The 19004-nt window shown below is 48.3% G+C and overlaps 1 protein-coding gene across 13 annotated transcripts in view; it reads left to right on the top strand.

The window, feature by feature from the left end:
- Nucleotides 1-19004, top strand: part of FAM110A (family with sequence similarity 110 member A) — a 146160-nt gene that overhangs the window by 29801 nt on the left and 97355 nt on the right. For 7 of the 13 annotated variants that reach the window (XR_013365099.1, XR_013365097.1, XR_013365098.1 and 4 more), the window contains exons 2-3: nt 4707-4761; nt 8927-9062. Coding sequence is in view for 1 of the 13 variants with exons in the window: in XM_077872573.1 (XP_077728699.1) it covers nt 4752-4761 (10 nt within the window). In the remaining 12 variants the exon portion in view is untranslated. Of the gene's footprint in view, nt 1-4706; nt 4762-8903; nt 9063-19004 lie in introns of all 13 variants that reach the window. The other 6 variants (XR_013365109.1, XR_013365108.1, XR_013365111.1 and 3 more) reach the window with 2 other exon arrangements.

Here is a 19004-nt window from a genome sequence, read left to right as displayed (position 1 = left end):
CGTGGGCTTTTTTCTTGGGCCACTTAGGTTCTCTGGGAAGCAGATGTGAACATGGAGATGGAAGAACAGAATTTTATGGGTGATAAGACCTGTGGAGCAAAGAGGGGTGCCTTCAGCCAGGGTTCAGCTTTGGCACCTGTGAAGAGAGAGCTGGGAGAAAGGAAGATGGGGAAGATTAGCCTTGGGCAGCGGAGTAGGCCCAAGGAAGCCTGGCCAGCCAGCAGGGAGGAGTTCTAGTGCAAGGACTTTCTGCAGAGGAGCACCATGCTGGACAGAATGGCCAGGCCCTGGTTCCTTGCTCTCGGTGCCTGCAGTCCAGAGGAGGGCCGAGTGGCAGGCATCTTACCATGGCTGCGCATGCTTTTCTTTATGCATTTAATAAACACTTAGAGCTCTGGGCCCTGTGCCAATTACTGATCTGCACACTTTCCAAATATTACCTTAGTTAATCCTCACACTTGCCTTTTCAGGCAGACAATACTGTTAGCCCCATTTTACAGGGGAGGAAGCTGAGCCCAGAGGGGCTCAGTAACTTGTCCAAGGTTTCACAACCAGTATGGTCTCTGCTCCAGAGGCGGTGCTCTGACCGCTTTGCCCTGCTGCCTCCTCTCCAGCTGCAAAGGCCCTGGCAGCCTTCCATTTTCATTCCTCATTGGCTCAGGAGCTCAGAGCCTCAGCAGACTCCAGGAAGGGGCCAACTGGAGGGATCAGGAGTGTGGCAGGGTCACAGACTCTCCTGAAGCTTCTCTCCTATTCCCTCTGAGCCTCCCACCTCAAGGCCTTTGCAGACCTGTTCCTGCTGCCCAGAGCACTTTTTCCTCCCTCCTGGCTAGTCACACTTTCTCCTCTCACTAATCCCCACCCTTCCGCTTGACCCCAGGATCCAGCCCAGGACAGATAGGATCTGTGCGGTTGGAAGGAACATGTTTCAGAGTCCCAGATGATAATAATGCTAGCTGACATTTACTGAGCACTTACTATGTGCTGGGAGCCAAATCTAGCCCTTTGTGTGGATTACATCATCCAACCATCACCACAATCTACCAAGTGGGTACATACCTTTTTCCTTTGGGGATGATCGAGTCCCTATCCTGACTATCACAGGCCTTATAATTTCTTCATTAAAGTGTCTTTCCTTCAAAGTTAGAGCTGTTCCTAAATATGCTAACTTTTGTCCCTGATAAGGTCACACCTTAAGTGGCTCCCTGAAACCTCTAGAAAGGGGGTGGAGTGGCTAAGTGACCCATACACCAGAGCCCTACATTCAGGCAAGTGAGGTGGTTCACCGTTGGGCCCAGGTCACCCTGAGCCAAGTTTAAATCCCGGCTCTGCCTCTTCAAGCTGTGTTACTTTGGGCAAGTCACTTTGCCTCTCTGTGCCTCTATTTCACCTCTGTTAACTAAGGCCAATGGTAGATAGCACCTATAAAATAGGATTGTATGAAGCCTGGAGTAGAACTGGAAGCTCTACTTGAATAGTCTTTGGGATACCAGCATGATCCCCATTTAAAAGTTGGGAAAAACTGAAGCACAGAACAGGAAGTTCCTTTTAGGCTCCTGCCTGCCAGATCAAGGCTGCTGCCCTCACTCTACAATGGCCTCTCCTGCCTCCCTCTCTTCCCCACCAGCCGAGCCCAGAACCATCCATGGCAGATGCTGAGGCTGCTGTTGGATCTGCCGAGTTGGCATTTCCAGGCTCCCAGGGCTCCTGGCACAGAGGAGTCAACCATTCTCAGCACCCCCAGTTCTGCCTTCCTGCTCCCCGCCTCTGTTCATATACCAGCTGGGACCCATCAGCTTCTAGAGAAAGCCAGGAGATGGCCCAGGTGTGCAGAGTCTAGGGACTTTCAATATTGACCTATGCCTGACCCCAGACTTGGTGTGGGGGACAGAGACGCCCAAGGATTCAGGACCCCCACATGCTCCTAGTGCATACCTTCCCAGCCTCTCCTCCATCTCACCCCTGCTGTGGGAGGGCTGGGGAGAAGAGGGGTTAAAAGCTTGGATGGTCTGGGTTCAAATCCAACGTCTTCTGCTTACTGTCAACTTACCTAACCTGAGTGACTTACCTGTCTTCCTTGTGCCTCTTGTTTCTTTAGTTGTCAAATAGGGATGTTGATACAGAGCAGGTGGGGAGTGAGTGAGGTGTTTAGGATGCCAGTTTGCACAAAGCTGATGCTCAGGAATGTCAGCCTTGTTAATTCCAAGTCCATTCTTTTCCAGTGGACCCCTTGGACCTTTCAGCCCCAAGGAGCCTCTCCTCTCTGACCCCCATGGCTCTGATAGCCAAAGCCCTACAGTAAAATCCCTGCTCACCTGGGGCACAGAAGTGGCCTGCGTGAAAGGTCTGCTTGGCTGTGATACCTCATGAACTTGTGGAACTGTCACAATGACTTTCAGATGTACATAGCATGCTCATACTCATTTGATAAAGGAGGACACTGAGCACAGAGAGGTTAAGAAATTGCCCAAGGGCTCACAGCTAGTAAGTCTGCAGAGGTTTGCAGAGCACCTGCCATGTGCCAGGCACTGTGCTAAGGACAGGGGACATAGCCATGAATAAACAGACCTGCTTTCATGCAGATCCCATCCTACTGTGCCAACAGATCATAAACAAATGGGTAGATATGCCAGCATCCTATCTATAAAACACTAAGAAAACAAGTGATGGGGGAGCCCAGGTGGCTCAGTGGTTTAGTGCCGCCTTCGGCCCAGGGTGTGATCCTGGAGACCCGGGATTGAGTCCCACGTGGGGCTCCCTGCATGGAGCCTGCTGCTCCCTCTGCCCGTGTCTCTGCCTCTCTCTCTCTCTCTCTCTGATGAATAAATAAATAAAATCTTAAAACAAAACAAAACAAAACAAAAAAAAAAAAAACAAGTGATGTGGGGCAAACATAGAATGAGGTGGGGGCTGTTATAAGTGGTGTGGTCAAGGAAGAACTCTCTGAGGAAATGACTTTTGTATTGAGTCCAGAATGCAACCTGAGCTTCCTTGGGTCACAAGGAACCCATTCTGGCAATGCTGTGGCAGGTTCTGGAATGCCAGAGATCCCAGAGATCCCAGGGCTGGTGTCCCCCACAGCCCAGTTGCCTTGGTCAGCTTCGAAGTGGATAATGGTTTTCTCCTAATCCAGCTGGCCCACCTCTGTGGAACAGTGAAAAGAATGGGCCAAATGACTTAGATTCTCCAAGCATCACCTTTCTCATCTGGAAAATGGGCCTTCATAAACACAGCACATGCTCTAGAGAGCTGAGGTGATTAACAGAAACAATCTGTAGGAAGTCCTGAGCACAGAGCTGAGCGCCAGAAGCACCTGATCTTGCTGTCTGGAGTAGACGGGTGACTTTCCTTTCAGCTGCCAGCACCTTCCAACACCCTGGCCGTGTGAGTCCCCTCCTTCCACTAGTGGGGTCTCTACTGGACTTCTCCACTTCCTCTCTACAGCCAGGGGCAGTCACGTGGCCCAGGCCAGCCCCATGCTGTTCTGGCTGGAGTGTGGCAGCCTCCGTATTGAGTGTCCAAAAGCAGCAGGGACAAAGGTCTTAGTGTTAGCATCCAGCGTTAGAGTCAACAGGGTGAGCTCTGATCTCAGAGCCCTCTTTCCCACTGATGTTATCAGTGAAGTCTCCCTCAGACCAGGGCTTCGACCTAATTTGGGACTTTTTTTTTCTTTTTTAAAAATATTTTATTTATTCATGAGAAACAGAGAGAGAGAGAGAGAGAGGCAGAGACATAGGGAGGGAGAAGCAGGCTCCATGCAGGGAGCCCGATGCAGGACTCGATCCTAGGACCCCAGGATCATAACCTGAGCCAAAGGCAGAGATGCTCAACCACTGAGCCACCCAGGTGTCCCAAGGCTTTTTTTTTTTTCTTTTTTTTCTTTTTTCTTTTTTTTTTTTTAATTTATGATAGTCACAGAGAGAGAGAGAGGCAGAGACATAGGCAGAGGGAGAAGCAGGCTCCATGCACCAGGAGCCTGATGTGGGATTCGATCCCGGATCTCCAGGATCATGCCCTGGGCCAAAGGCAGGCGCCAAACTGCTGCGCCACCCAGGGATCCCTTTTTTTTTTTTTTTTTTTTTCTTGATATGAAGCCTTCACTTCTGGTTTCTGACCCTCTTGGGGGATTCTTCAAGCATGTTTGCTGCCATGGATCCTGGAAGATCCAGCTGCCCATCCATTGTCTGGAAACACCAGTAGTAATATTTTTCTCAGGTTGAATGGCATCCCACAGGCTCTATCCTTCTGGCCCAGAAGGGCCCATTGGGGATATACAGACACTCAGTTCTTTCCACTGTCCTCACTCCAAGAGCAGGAGTCTGGGGTTGTCCACGTTTGTGTTCCCCAGCTCCTGGCACAAAGTGGCTCACAGAGAAGTCTCCATACATGTTCATGATATGACCCAATATATGGCTGCCATCAAGCCACCTCCCTGTGTTGTTGCTGAACCTCCTGTGACTACCTCTTCTTCCTCCATCTGCTCCCCAGAGCACTGCTCCTCCACCCCCCAGGAATGACCAATTGATAACAGCTCAAGAGCCTGCCTTGCTTGGTAGCAGTTGCCTGGAGTCTGGTGTTGCAATAGATTCTGGAACTGAGCTTGGGTTTAGTGGGAAAGACTGCTGAAATTGATTAAGGATGTCTGCAAAGACATAGGAGGGGAAGTGGTAGCACATTCCTAACATACTTGTCTTCCTCTGTTACAGGTGCCCCTAACCTGGGCTCCATAGAAAGAATTCAGGAAGTCTGTCATGAACTTGGGTAAGAAAAGTATTATGTCTTTAATTTCACTAGCCTTTATCTGAAACTGACCATTCCTTCAGTGATGAAAGCAGTGGTATTAGCAGGACCAGTGACTTTGTCACTAATAAAAACCATAGATATTTTCTTATCACATTAGAGATGTTCCAGATATCTTGAAATATCATTTATATTCATCGTGACTTGGAAATTACAATAGCTATTTGCTAGATCTTGTGTTATAATGTATAATAAATAATATATTACTGTAATACAAACTTGTTTTTCATATTTTGATAACTATTTCAGTGTAATTGGTTTACTCTGTGATTCTATGTGTATTATTTTATTAATTTAAAGGCATCTGAGAAAGAGTCTATTCCATAGGATTTGCCAGATATTAAAGAGTTCCAGGAACTCTGGCCTCTCCAGCTTTGGGAACTCCCTCCCCACCACCTTCTCAAGTTCCCTACCTTATCAGGGTTTGGGAGGGAAGCTGGAGGATGAGGTGAAGTCCTCCAGATGGGAGAGGCCTACCACACAGCCAGCTCCTGTGCCAGCCTCCCTGGGGTGATAGAGGAGGTGGTGAATCAGCAGAAACCTCTAAATTGATGGAGAAGAGGTTGTGCAGGCTCCTTCTGGGCCACGGCTGGACTATCTCATGCCAGAGGTGAGAAGCTAGTGTTTTACAAGGTGATTTGAGGGGAGGAGTCTGAGGGAAGGAAATTTCAGCCCCAGAGGGGTCCTAGGTCATCCATCCTGATGTACTCAGAAGCCCTGGACAGCAGGAGCCTCTGAGATTGGAGAGAGAAGGCCCTGCCACAGGGACAAGGGGCCCAACCCCTTTGTCCAGCATGTGTAGCTCCCATTCGTCACCTCATTCATTCATTTATTCCTTCACTTACTCACTTGCTCATGTTTACTTAGTTCCTAGTGATTGGCCCAATCATGTGCCAGGACTTGGGCTGGGCATTAGACAAAAAGATGTAGAAGACTCAGTCCTTCCTTCAAAGACATAAGCGAAAAGACAGTGACAATGTCATGGCTTGATGCTTTGATGGGAGAAGTCCATGAGATCCCTAACTCAGCCCAGAGGGATCAGGAAGGCTCTCCAGAGGAGGTGACCTTTCAAGGAAGTAGAAATTAAGCAGGCCCTTGGGTGCTCAAGAAGAGTGTTCAGGAAGCAGAGGGGCAGCACATGCAAAGGAGCTGGGGGATAAAGAGGACACGAGGGGAATGCATACATCACCCACTGCCAGGGGCAATGGTGGTGAGGCATGGCTGGAGGGGTCACGTCACCTAGGAAGCCTGGAAGCCATGCTTGGATGGTTTCCTGGCTAAGGTGAGGAAGGGATGTGGGCCCTGCTATCTCATCTGTCAGAGGCATTGAGCTGTGACTTCAGTGGCCTGGGGAAGTTCAAGGTCTCTGTCTGGGTTGGGGGAGGTGGAAACCATCTCACCAGAGCTGGCAAAGACCAACTGAGAACCTCGGGCCAATGCCTGCCCCTCATGGCAGCAGCCACGAAGTCCTGCTCCGAAGGCCTGAGTAGGCCCTGTTCCTTTATTTATGGGCTGTGTGAGCAATTTGCTCCTTGCTGGCCGGCTGGCTGGGTGTGTGATGCGGGGATTACTCACGCCCCAGTTGTGGTCCGGCCTCTGCAGGCTGCGGGGTAATGAGTGAGGTAATTAAGTGTAAAAGACAGGAGCGAGCAGGGGAGGGCTGAGGGGGGGCGAGCAGTCACTGGCTCTTTTCAGGAGCAGAGGAGTGAGATAATGTAGGATAATAGCCCAGCCAGGCCCTGCCCAGGCAGCCTGGCCTGTGCCGAGAGGTGCCCCCCAAACGGCCAAGACAATTCAGTCTTTTCAGGGAAAATGGGGAGGCTCAGGCAGGGCCGGCTCCCGGGGACAGCTGTATGGAAATGACAGCTCCTCTCCTTGGTCCTTTCCTGTGTTGGCTGAGGGTGGGGAACAGACGCCTTTGGCTGGGGATGAGGCTGAGAAGAAGTAGAGAGATCCAGGGAAGTGGGTGAGGCAAGGTGAGGGGTCCATGTGGGGCTGGACGCTTGAGCTTGGGTGGGAGAGGAGAGATACTGAGAGCAGTAGGTGAGCTTGTTAGTGGCTCCAGAGTCTGGCTCACTGGCTGGGAACCATGGCTTGGCTGTTGACTAGCTGCATGACATCGGCTTAGCTGTGCTCCCTCTTTGGGCCTCAGGGCTCTCATCTGTGAAGTGGGACTGTCAGAACAGTTCCTTCCTCACATGGAAGTTTGGAGGATTGGCACAATGATGCATAGCACCGAGCACACAACGGGTGCCCCACACATTCTAGATACAGTTGACTCCAGAATCCGAGGGCATTGGTCATTCATTCATTTATTGCACAAATATTTATCGAGTGCCTACCATATTCTAGTGGTTCCTGGTACTGGGAAAATAGCAGTGACTAGAACAGAGTCGCTTTCCTCTTCTAAGAGAGGAGACAGACCTTACGGGCATTAAACACATAAGATCACATCAGTGATCCCACTTGTGAACATTTATTGTATGGATGTGTTTAGACGCATGTGAAATGAATACATTCAAGTTTCCTTATTGCAGTTTTGTTTGGCTTAACAAAAATCAAGATGCAATCTACAGGTCTACTGTTACCAAACTGATTAAAAAATGGAGTAGCCAAAAGAATATTATACAGCCACAAAAAGGATGAGACCGCTTTTTATGTACAAATACAGAAAGATCTCCTAGAAGTAATGACAAGTAAAAGGAATATAAGGAATATTTTGGGTAAAAGGGGGGAACTAAAAAATATCTTTATATTAGCTTGTGTATATAACAAACCAATAACACTTGTCTCCTATGGAGAGGAGTAAGATTAGAATGAGAGAGCCAGGGCAGTCAGGGAGACTTCATTGTATACTTTTGCATATATATATATATACACACACACACACACATTTAAAGATTTTATTTACCCATTCATGAGAGACATAGTGAGGCAGAGACATAGGCAGGAGAAGCAGACACCCCATGGGGAATCCAGTGTGAGACTGGATCCCAGGACCCGGGATCACGACCTGAGCCAAAGGCAGACGCTCAACCACTCAGCCCCCCAGGCGCCCCTTTTTCTATAGTTTTGTACCAAGTGAATGCATTACTAGTTCAAAACAAATTCAGCTTTCTATTTCCTCCTTCTTCCCTCTGTTTCTCAATATTTGTTGGAAGTGAAGGGTAGGGTGTGGGGTCAAGTAGGGAAGGCAACTGAGTGAGGCTGTGGCTCTGTGGGATGGGGGATTGAATAAATAAATAATATATTGAGGAAAATGAGAGCCAGGTTTCTCACTGTCAGAGAAGGGAATTGCACATATGGAAATAGCAAAGGCTACAGTGACCTCTGTGGTGCTGGAATGGAGTTGGAGGGATTGGGGTGAACTCATGGGTTTCGACACATATAGACAGATAAGCAGAGATGCATGTGCGCATGCACGTGTGTGTATTTCTCAGCTCTGTCCACAAAGAGAGCCCAGGAGCACTCACACCCACATAGCCATGAGTACTCCTAGTACCCAGATCCTGGTGTCTTAGTATCTAAGTATAACATCCTCCACTGCAAGGAACCAGGACTCCTTGAGAAGAAGGCTGATTTGAGGGCTAGGGCCTGGCAAGTACAGAGTGAGCCTGAAGCATTTACTTGTGCTATAAAGTGAATAGAAGGGCTCCAGTAATGCTGGGCACAGGTCAGAAGAGCATAGGAGCCACTGGCCAAATCTGGTACTATTTGAGCATCATAACAAATAATGGCAATAGCAGGTTATAATCCATTGAATAAAAATAGGACTCTGGATCTACACTGGTATCATATACATACAGACATACACATACATGAAGGAAGAGAAAGCTCTTTCTCACAGTAGAATGTCTAGTAACAAATGTAGAGGGAAGGATGGAAATATTATGGTATAATTGACTCTGGCAGAATTGTTGCTGGGTGCTAAAATGAAAACTACTCTGTGAAAATTTGTTGGGGACAGAGTAGTTACATAGTCTTCAAATATCTCCCCACAAGATAAGCTAGTCATTACAAAGAGAAAGAGGGTAACTCTATGGTGAGAAACAGGGCAGAGAGTACCTGAATCAAGTGATCAGAGGTGGCATTGCCTGTTATAGGACACACTGGCATGTGCTTCCAGGTGAGACGCACAAAGAGAACCATGTCACTTCTGTGACGTTCCTGCCAAAGACTCAAAGCCTAAGTCTGGTCGGGAGGAGCCATCAGATGAACTCTTATTGAGGAGCCTTCTATGAAATAACTGGCCTGTAATCTTGGTGAGTGTCAAGATAATGAAGGTTAAGGGGAAACTGAGGGACTGTTCTAGATGAAAGGAGATGAACGAGATAAGACAATGAAATACAGTGAGTATTTCTGGATGGATCTTTTTGCTTATTGAAAAATGTTATTATTGGGACAATTAACAGTATTTGACTGGGGTCTGAAGATTCTATGGTAGTCATGTGTCAGTGTCAGTATCCTGATTTTGACGATTTTGCTGTGATTATGCAGAGGATGTCCTTGTTTGTAGAAACTACAGACTAAAGTATTTGGGGGCAATGGGGAATTGGGTCATCAACTTACTCTCAAATGGTTAAGAAAAAAATCTCTCTACGCAAAGAGAAAATGATACAGCAAACTTGTTTATTTATTTATTTATTTATTTATTTATTTTTTATGATAGTTACAGAGAGAGAGAGAGGGAGGCAGAGACACAGGCAGAGGGAGAAGCAGGCTCCATGCACCGGGAGCCTGACGTGGGATTCGATCCCGGGTCTCCAGGATCGCGCCCTGGACCAAAGGCAGGCGCCAAACCGCTGCGCCACCCAGGGATCCCAGCAAACTTGTTTAAATGTAATATTTGGGGGCACCTGGGTGGCACAGTCAGTTAAGTGTCCAACTCTTGATTTAAGCCCAGGTGATGATCTCAGGGTTGTGAGATTGAGCTCCATGTTGAGCTACACACTGGGCGTGGAGCCTGCTTAAGATTCTCTCTCTCCCTCCTTCAACCCTTCTCTCTCTCTCTCTCTTAAAAAAAATTCGACATTTGGGGGTTCTGGGTGAAGGATATGCTGGAATTCTTTGTACAATGTTTGCAATTGTTCTGTAAGTTTTAAATTATCTCAAAGTAAAAAGTTTAAAAAAATTTATTCAGGGCAGCCTGGGTGGCTCAGCGGTTTCGCGCCGCCTTCAGCCTAGGGCGTGATCCTGGAGACCCAGGATCGAGTCCTGTTTTGGGTCCCTGCATGGAGCCTGCTTCTCCCTCTGCCTATGTCTCTGCCTCTCTCTGTGTGTGTGTCTCTCTCATGAATAAATAAATAAAATCTTTAAAAAAAGTTATTCAGATGACACTGTAGCCATATAATGTCAGGTAGTGATAAGTGACATAGAGAAAAATAAAGCAGGAAGGGGAATAGCAAATGAAGGGGTGATGCTCCTCTAGATGATGTGATCGGACAGGCCTCTCTGGGAGGGGACATTTGAACAGAGACCTGGATGGAGGGAGGGAGTGAGCCCTATGGAGATCTGTAGGGAGAGCCTTCCAGACTGAGGGACCCATCAGACAAAAGTCAGAGTGGAGCAAGCCTGGTTTGTGTATTAATTTCTTTTTTTTTTTTTTTAAGATTTTATTTATTCATTCATGAGAGACAGAGAGAGAGGTGCAGAGACACAGGCAGAAAGAGAAGCAGGCTCCATGCAGGGAGCTCGATGTAAGACTCGATCTCGGATCCTGGGGTCATGCCCTGACCCAAAGGCAGATGCACAACCACTGAGCCTTAATTTCTATTATCATGTAACAAATTACCATAAAGTTAGTGGCTTAAAACAGTACCCATTTAAATCATGGTTCTATAGGTCACAAGTGTGGGACACCTGTGTGGCTCAGTGGTTGAGCATCTGCCTGCTTCTCCCTCTGCCTATGTTTCTGCCTCTCTGTGTGTCTCTCATGAATGAATAAATAAAAAATCTTAAAAAAAAAAAGTCACAAGTGTGACATTCTGTGCCATACATCATAACCTGATCATGGGAGTAAACGCTATCACATCCACAGTCCAGGGCATTATATACTGGACATATACACCTGCAGGGGGTGAGGAGGAGAGCTGGAAATCTTGGGGGACATCTTGGAATTCTGCCTACCATAGTGGGGGATTTGAAGAACAAGGAATCAGTGTGGCTGGAGAAGAGTGAGCAAGGGGACGAGAGGTAGGAGAGAGCGGAGTATCATAGGTGGAGAGACATATATACACCGTGTGGCCCAATGGGAAACTGAGGTCCAGAAAATGGCCTTGTGCCTTTTGGCTCCTGAGTAAGGGGAGGGTCATGCCAGTTCTGCTTGGATTCACTCGAACTGAAGAACAACCTCAGGGTAGGACCCAATAGATGATTTTAAGTCAAAGGAGTGTGTGCCTACGGGTAGCCTTTGGGGAACCGGTAGGCTGCTGGGCATGGGTGATGAACTGATCTACTCCATGAATTTGGCCTAGGAGGCACAGTGCAAGAAGCCACAGGCTCTTCAAGGGCCCATGGAAAAGTCTGAAACTGGAAAAAGATGCCTGGAAAAATTTACTTATTTATTTTTATTATTATATTTCTTAGATTTTATTTACATGAGAGAGTACACAGGCACAAGCAGGGGGAGGGGCAGAGGGAGAGGGAGAGGCAGGCTCCCCATTGAGCAGGGAGTGTGATGTCGGACTGGATCCCAGGACCCTGGGATCATAACCTGAGCTGAAGGCAGACACTTCATTGAGATACCCAGGTGTCCCCCAATTTTTTTAAAAAAGAGTAAAGAAACTTCACTGAAGTTGAGAGCAATCCGATTTAATGGTCTGGAAGTAGCATTATGTCACCTGATGATCAGTAACTAATTCAACTCTCATAATAATTGCATATGTGTTGTATTTCCTGTGACTGCATCTTGTTTCCATTTTTTTAACTCTATTTTCCATAGTATCACATACAGTGTACAAAATGAAAATGTACAAAAGGCGATGCAGCAAAGCTTCTCTCTACTCCTGACCCCTAACTACCCCTTCCCCTCCCCCAAGACCAGTTTCCTGTTCTCAGAGGCATTTTATGCACATTACAAGTGGCCAAGTATATGCACACTTTACTCCCCCCTTTTCACAATGGTAGCTGCTCTGCCTGCTTTTCTCCCCTTGGCGACGTATGCTTCTGATTGGCTCATATGGAGCTGCCCGTTCTTTTGTACTGCAGCAGAGGAACCTATTATTTGAATGAATTGTCACCTTGCCACCTCTTTTCCTAACACGCTGAGTGCTCTTGGCCTCTCCCTTGTCCCCCAGGCAGTCACTGTAGCTCTAGCTCATCCCACCGCTTCCCCTCAGATGATAAGCATGGGATCCTGCTTGCCCAGTAACTGGCCAACAGTGCTGGGTCACACCCCCCAGAAGTGTGGGAGAGTTAAAGCCCCAGCCCTCAGGGCAAGTGTTGTCCAGCATTGTCCTCAGTACGTCAGAAGACAGGGCGGAAGGAAGAAGAATTTATCAGGTGCCCAAGGGCAGGGGGCTGAGAGAAGGGGCTCAGTCCTGCCAGTTTGAGCCTAGTTGCCCACATCTCCTGGGTACATGTACAAGTTTCTCTAGAATGTCACCTGGAATGGGATTACTGAGTTGTAGAGGAAGAGTAAAATAATGCCAAGTTGTTCAAAGTGGTTGTACAAATTGACCTCCTATCACCAGTGTCAAGGAATTCTGGTTCCACATAAGTGATCAAGTTGGAATTTATCCAGCTTTGTAAGTTTTCCTAATCTAGTGGACACAATACGAACTCTTAGTTTGGATTTTGCTAATTACTAAGATGTTAAACATCTTTGTATATGTTTATGGGCTGTTCATGTTTTCTATTCTTTATACCTATTCAAATCTTTAGCCTATTTTTCTTTTTGATTGTCTTTGTCTTACTGATTTGTAGGAGCTCTTTATATATTTTGGGTACTAATATTTGTAATCAGACTGTTACAAGCTTTCCCCAACTTGTGGCTTATTGTTTCACTTTTTTTATTGTGAATTTTGAACAGAGTATTAATTCTAATGTAGAATTTATTAATATTTGCCTTTATGGTTTGGACTTTTTGTTTCTTGTTTAAGAAATCCTCTCATACCCAATTTTTCTACAGTGCATATGTATATATATTTTAAAAGGGACATATTGTACATTCTATTTTGTAGCTGCTTTTCTACTTATTCATATAGCATGAACATTTTTACAGCATCATCAGCAAGTGGTTGCATAGTTTCCCGTCACATAGACTATCCTATTTCCTGAATCCCCTGTTGATGAGTATTCACTTTGCAACTTTTTGCTCTTATCAACAATGCTGCCAGGAACATCTCACAGCTGTCGTGGTCCACATTCATGATGATTTTTCTAAATAAAGTCCTAGGACACAAAATGCCCATCCAATTAAAAGGATAGATTTTACCAAATTTGCCGGAGGCCTCAGTTTTTATTCCTCTCCCGAAAACAGTATACTACTATGTTAAATTGCCCTTCCCAAGAGTGTGGAATCAGCAAAATAGATGGATGGCCCTGGGTAGGGGGTCCTGGAGACTGCATTTGGAGTGGCAGTAGTTAGCGGGGATGTTTGATTGCAATGGCATGTGTGGAGATGGTCACTCTGCAAATACAGACTTTATTCACTTTTTTCCTTCCCACACTTCCATAGGTAAGACACCTTTATTAGGTGATGTTGAAAGGAAACAGCCAAGAAATGCCCCAGTGAGGCCAGCATTGGTGATGATTCTCTGCTAATTGTATTTGGAAGGGTGTAAGTTGCTGCCTCAAGTAGATCTTTGTGTGTTGAGGGCTGAAAACGTCTCTTAAAACTGCTGCCACCTGGGCTGGGCACGTAAGGTTTTCAGTAAACATTTGTCCAGTGAATAAAGGGATTAAAAAAAAAAGTTCCCCAGAAAACTCTCAGCTTGTGAACTTGAAAACCTTAGACGAGGACTCCCATCTTGCTGGGGGCATCAGACTTTTAATACTTAAGCATTGATTTTAGTGACTGTCAACATATATTCCCCTTTTTATAATAATCGATACTAATTTTTATTAATGGGAGTGCTATATAGTTTCCCATTAGCATGAATTGGCTTTTTTTTTTTTTTTAAGTAAGGCAATTTAAAGAAAAAAAATGTTAAGAAATTGTGTGAAATACAGACAGAATGCCAGTGGGGGCTGGGAAGGTTGAAACTTGGAGAAACTGCTTTAATGGAAACCCCTCCTTCGAAGAAGCCTAAGACTTGGGTGGGTGGGGTGGGGGTAGAAGTGGGTCCTTGGGATTCTGGGCAGAGGGTGCTGGGGGCTCTGGAGGATGTGGCCCACACATTTGGAGGCCAGACAATCTGGGGAGGCCTGCCGCGTTTTTCATAAGAGTGACATCATATTTAGGACTAAAAAATGTGTTTCCTTCTTGATGTCACCAGACACTCATAGCAACTTTAAGTTCCAGGCAATGAAACATCACTTTACACAGGGAAACGAGCAATAGAGAGAAGCAGCCATTTGCCTGTGGTCATGGGGTGAGTAAATGGACTAGGATGACTTGGCCCTGATGTTGGGTTTGGGATTTGTGGGAGAATGTGTCAGGACTTGGACTTCTGAGACCAGGACACCCATGTTAAGGAGAACAACAGCCATTAGCATTTACTCAGCGCTTACCAGGTGCTGGTTCTCTCTGCTAAGCACCTTTGGCTATCTTGCTGAACACCTTACACTAACCCTATGTCAGGGGATCCATTGTGATCACCCAGAAAGTGTTGAGAAGGAGTTCATTGATTCATGGCTCCTGCTCTTGTAGAAACTTGAATTCTAAGAGAGGAGAGGGGAGACAAAGTAACCATGGAAGGCATAAATGAATGAGACAATTTCATACAACGATAAATGCCATGAAGAAAACCAACAGGCAGTGTGATATGGTCTCTGGAGGTAGGGAAGAGACTGCTCCGTGTGAGACCGTCGGCGAAGGCTTCTCTGAGGAGGTGCCATTCAAGCTGCAGCCAGAATGTACTAGATTTGAACCTGGGCCATTTGAGAGCCCTGCTTATGATCCCAAACGTACCCCAACTTCTGTCTCATGTGGATCATAGAATGCTTCTTCCAAAGATGCTTTGCTCCCTTGTTAAACATTCCTGAAGTTGTGGCATATGGGTCTGAATGTCTGGGACCTAGGAATGGAGGGATGCTAGGATAGTGGAGCCTGAAGAGGTCTTACCCAAGGGACTGCCCCATCCAATTCCAGGGACTCAACCTATGTGGATTCATGCAACACTTGGAGGTCTCCCTAGGTGATTCCCCTGGCTGGAGGGGAAACCAAGTCCCAGAGAGGAGATGGGTCCAGCTAAGAGCCATGGCTTGTAGCTGTGCAGGTTGTGCTGGGCTCAGGGGTGCTGAGCTGGGAACTAAGAAGCTGCCAGGAACCCTGTGGAGGAGCTGCCTTACACCAGGAAGAAAGACTCCCTGTTTCTAACTCACACAAAGGAATGCTATGGGCTGGTGGTAGCCCTGAGCCCAGTGGTGGTAGAAATTAGCGCCTGTGTCACTTACCCTTCCTCCAGCCTGCTTCCTGAGAGGGTAGAAGGGTAGAACATGCCATGATTTGAGGATGGCCGTGGCCCTCCTTGATTGCAGCAGGGGGTGGGAGGGGGGCTTTGCATGCTCATCACAGGCCTTATGGGGCAGCAGAGAGGAAGAGCTGGGGCTCCCTGGGGTGTGTGTGGAGCTGACAGACTGAGGAGTGGGCAGGGCCAGGGGCGGGGGTAGCCCAGAAGGGCCTTATCTCCTCTAGGCCAGTGTCAGCTCTGGTCCCCAGCCTGCAGCACATGCTGGGGCTGCCAGCCTGAGACTGGGGACTGCAGTGAATTTGCATTTATATTGGAGACTTCTGTTTCCTGGGCCTGGAGGGAGGAGGGTGGCCACTGTGGTCAGCTGAGTGAGATGCGAGAGAGGAGGGGCCTACAGCCCTGTCCTGTCGGGGTACAGGAAGTGGCCGGTGGGTTGGGCCTGCCTGGCCGAGGAACAGTGGCACAGAAGGTTCTCTGGGCACAAGGCCGGCCCTGACAGCCTGCTGGTCCACCCTCCCAGCCGCTTGCCAACATCAGCTGGGAGTTGGCTCTACCCCACGGACCTGGGAGAAAGGTCATTGGCCTGTGCCAGCAAGGGACCGGGCAGGGCGGAAGCACTCCTGTGAGTGTGTACAAGTGTGTGGCATCCCATCTTACCTTCTTCTCAACCCGTGGAGTTGTTTCAGCCAAGAAAACCAACAACGCTCAGAGGGGCTTATTGTGAGTCCAAGGTGAATGGGCTTGTGATCCAGGGCCCCCCCAAAAGCTCCTTACCAGCAATACTCAGCACACTCAGGTGTTTTGGGAGACAATCCCTGACTTGGGAGTGGGGAGGAGTTGACATCCCTCATCTGATTTTGGGAGAGACGAAGGAGGTCATCACAGACCCATGGCACTGTTAGGACTGGTTTTGTGATGGCTTAGGAATCCTGTTTCATTTTATGGTGAAGTCCGTGGTTGTGACTGGGTTGAGCCCGCGTTTCCCCTGCCTTTGGAGAGGAGCTTCTCCCTATGAGATCTCATAGTGGGGAAGGAATGGAAGCAAGGAGAGAAGGAAGGCGAAAGGAAATGAGGGCAGAAGGAGGGAAATATGAAAGAAAGGAATGGAAGAAGGGATAGAAGAAGGAAGAAATGGAAGCAGGGGTGGATGGAAATACAGAGAGAAGGGAGGGAACGGGGAGTAGTCACGAAGAGAAGAAAAGTCAAGGCCAGAGGGCGCCAGGGAGAGCCGTCTGGATCCCCTGCAGGTGTGCCGGTTGCCTTTACAGACCCAGAGCTGTTGGGAGTCCCCTCTGTGACCTTTCCTGGCTGTCGCCTCCAGTGGTGTTCCCCTCCCCGCCCTGCTGCTCCTCCCCTACAGCTGAGGCCTCCTGTCCTCCAGTAGCAGGCTGAGCTCTGGTCCAGGTGGGGGACCAGTGACGGCCTCGCCAGGGCACCAGGGAGCAGAGGTCAGGGCCCCATGTGATCCTGAGGCTCAGCTCCCATGACTCACTCCAGGCAGTGCTTTGCTGCCTCTGGAGGGGGGCTCTGCTTTGCTTTCGGGTTCTCTTTACTCCCTCCCTCCTCCATCCTTCCAGACGGAGGTCTTGGCCCTATTCCCCCAGCCTGTGACTGTGGGCTTACAGCTGACAAACCTCCTGGTCCTGGCTCTCCGTCCAGCAGTACAAGCCCTCCCTGTCTGTCACCAAACAGTCAGGACGGCCTGTTCCACCTGGCAGGCTGGCTGTTGCCCAGCTTCATCTTGGGAAGTGAGGACCAGCTCTGACAACACGCTGCCTGAGTTCAAATCCTGGTGGTGCCTCTTCCTAGCTGTGTGGCCTTGGGCAAGACCCTTTACCTCTCTGAGCCTCTGACTCCTCATCAATAAATGGACATAATGATAGGACCTAGCCCTTGGATTGCTTTGTGGATTATATACAATCAGGCATGGGAAGTGCTTGGCTCAGTGCCTGGCATCTAGTAAGCACCCAAGACATATTAGCTCTTATTATCCAAACTTTATCTTTCAGTGCTGGTTCTGGCTTAGTGGGGCTATCAGGTTCTAGACACCTATCCTGGTGCCTCCTTCATTAACCCCTTTATGCCTAGCGTCACTTGATATGACTATTTCAACACAAAAATCAAACCCTGATGTTATTATATTACTTCTCCCAGTTACCGTTTACTGGATGCTTGTGATGAGCCAGGCATCGTGTAAGCCATTTTAAATTATGGTTGCAAATTCCTTGATATTCTTCTCATCAAGAAATGGGATCTATGTTCTTCCTATGATTGTTTCCAAGAACAAACTGTGGCAGAAGTGACACTGTATGACGTCTGAGGACAGGTTGGAAGTGGCCATGTCACTTCTGGTTGGGTCTCAGGGGACACTCACTCTTGGAACCCAGCCACCATGCTGTGAGGAAGCCCAGGACCCAAGGAGAGGCCACACAGATGTGTTCCGGCTGATAGCTTTAGCTGAACTAGTCTGGATTGCGAGACATGTAAGGGAAGACACCTCTAGATGATTCTGGCCGCCAAGCATCAACTGTCTCCGAGACACCGTAGAATAGGAGGAAAGCGTCTCCAGTGTGCTCTGTCTGAATCCCTGACCCCTAAGAGCCTGTGAGCGCAAGGGACTTGACTACGGACACTGTGTTTTGGGGTGGTTTGTTACACAGCAGTGAATAACTGGAACCGCCACCCTGACTCACTGAAGCTCCACAACAAAAGGAAGTAGCTGTTCTAATCATTTCCCTTTCATATATAAGGGAGTAAAGTCTGAAAATGCTTTAGCAGGTTGCCCGAAGTCACAGAGCTCCTAAGAGGCAGAGCTGGGATTTGTGTCTGTGGTCTGACTCGAAACTGTGCACTGAAGAATCGCCACATCCTGCAAACCCTGGTGGGCCAGAGAGGTGACCGGACATCATCTCCAGGGTCCTGGGGGGCCTGGGGAAGGCGCCGAGGTAGAATTTGTGAGATCAGGAGAGGACACTAAAAAGCCCCCTGGGGTGTCTTGGGGAGGGTGGGTAATAAGGAGCTGGAGGTAGCTTCTGTGGACAGAAATCCCACCCTGCCATTGTCTTTGTCCTTTCTGCCGTGCCTGTCAAAGCTGTGAGGACAGCAGCGGGATCCCTGGTCTCAGGCCCCTAGGAGCTCTGTACCTGTCAGAGCCATGTCCAGCTGGGGATGCCAGCCAGTTGGACTGAGCTGGGCTGTGCCCCAGTTGGGCTGAGCAGGGCAGCCTGGGCAGGGTCCTCTGCCCCATACATCTCAAGGTTGGCCACAGAGCTCCAAGATCATCTGTGCTAACGGGACGTGTTTGTTTTGGAGTTGGCCGTGAGTGGCAGAGAGCCCAAAAGAAGAGTGACTTACAGGAGACAAACACTGATTTCTTTTTCTTATGAACAGTCGAGAGGCAGGCTGACCAGGTGGCTCCTCAGTCCTTGGGGACCCAGGCTCCTTCTATCTTGTTGCTCCACCATCCTTAACACCTTGGTCCAAAATGGCTGCACATTCTCCAGCTACCAAGTCCAGATTCCAGCCAAAGGGAAGGAAGAAAAGGGAAAAAATGTTCCCTCCTCTCCTCAAAGATCTCTCCAGGAAATTGCATGTGGTGGTTTCCTTACCTCCTGTTGGCTGGAATGGAGC

Source organism: Canis aureus, chromosome 26 (genome assembly GCF_053574225.1).
Source record: "Canis aureus isolate CA01 chromosome 26, VMU_Caureus_v.1.0, whole genome shotgun sequence".
NCBI classification, from domain to species: Eukaryota; Metazoa; Chordata; class Mammalia; order Carnivora; family Canidae; genus Canis; species Canis aureus.
This window is presented reverse-complemented; position numbering and strand designations above follow the sequence as displayed.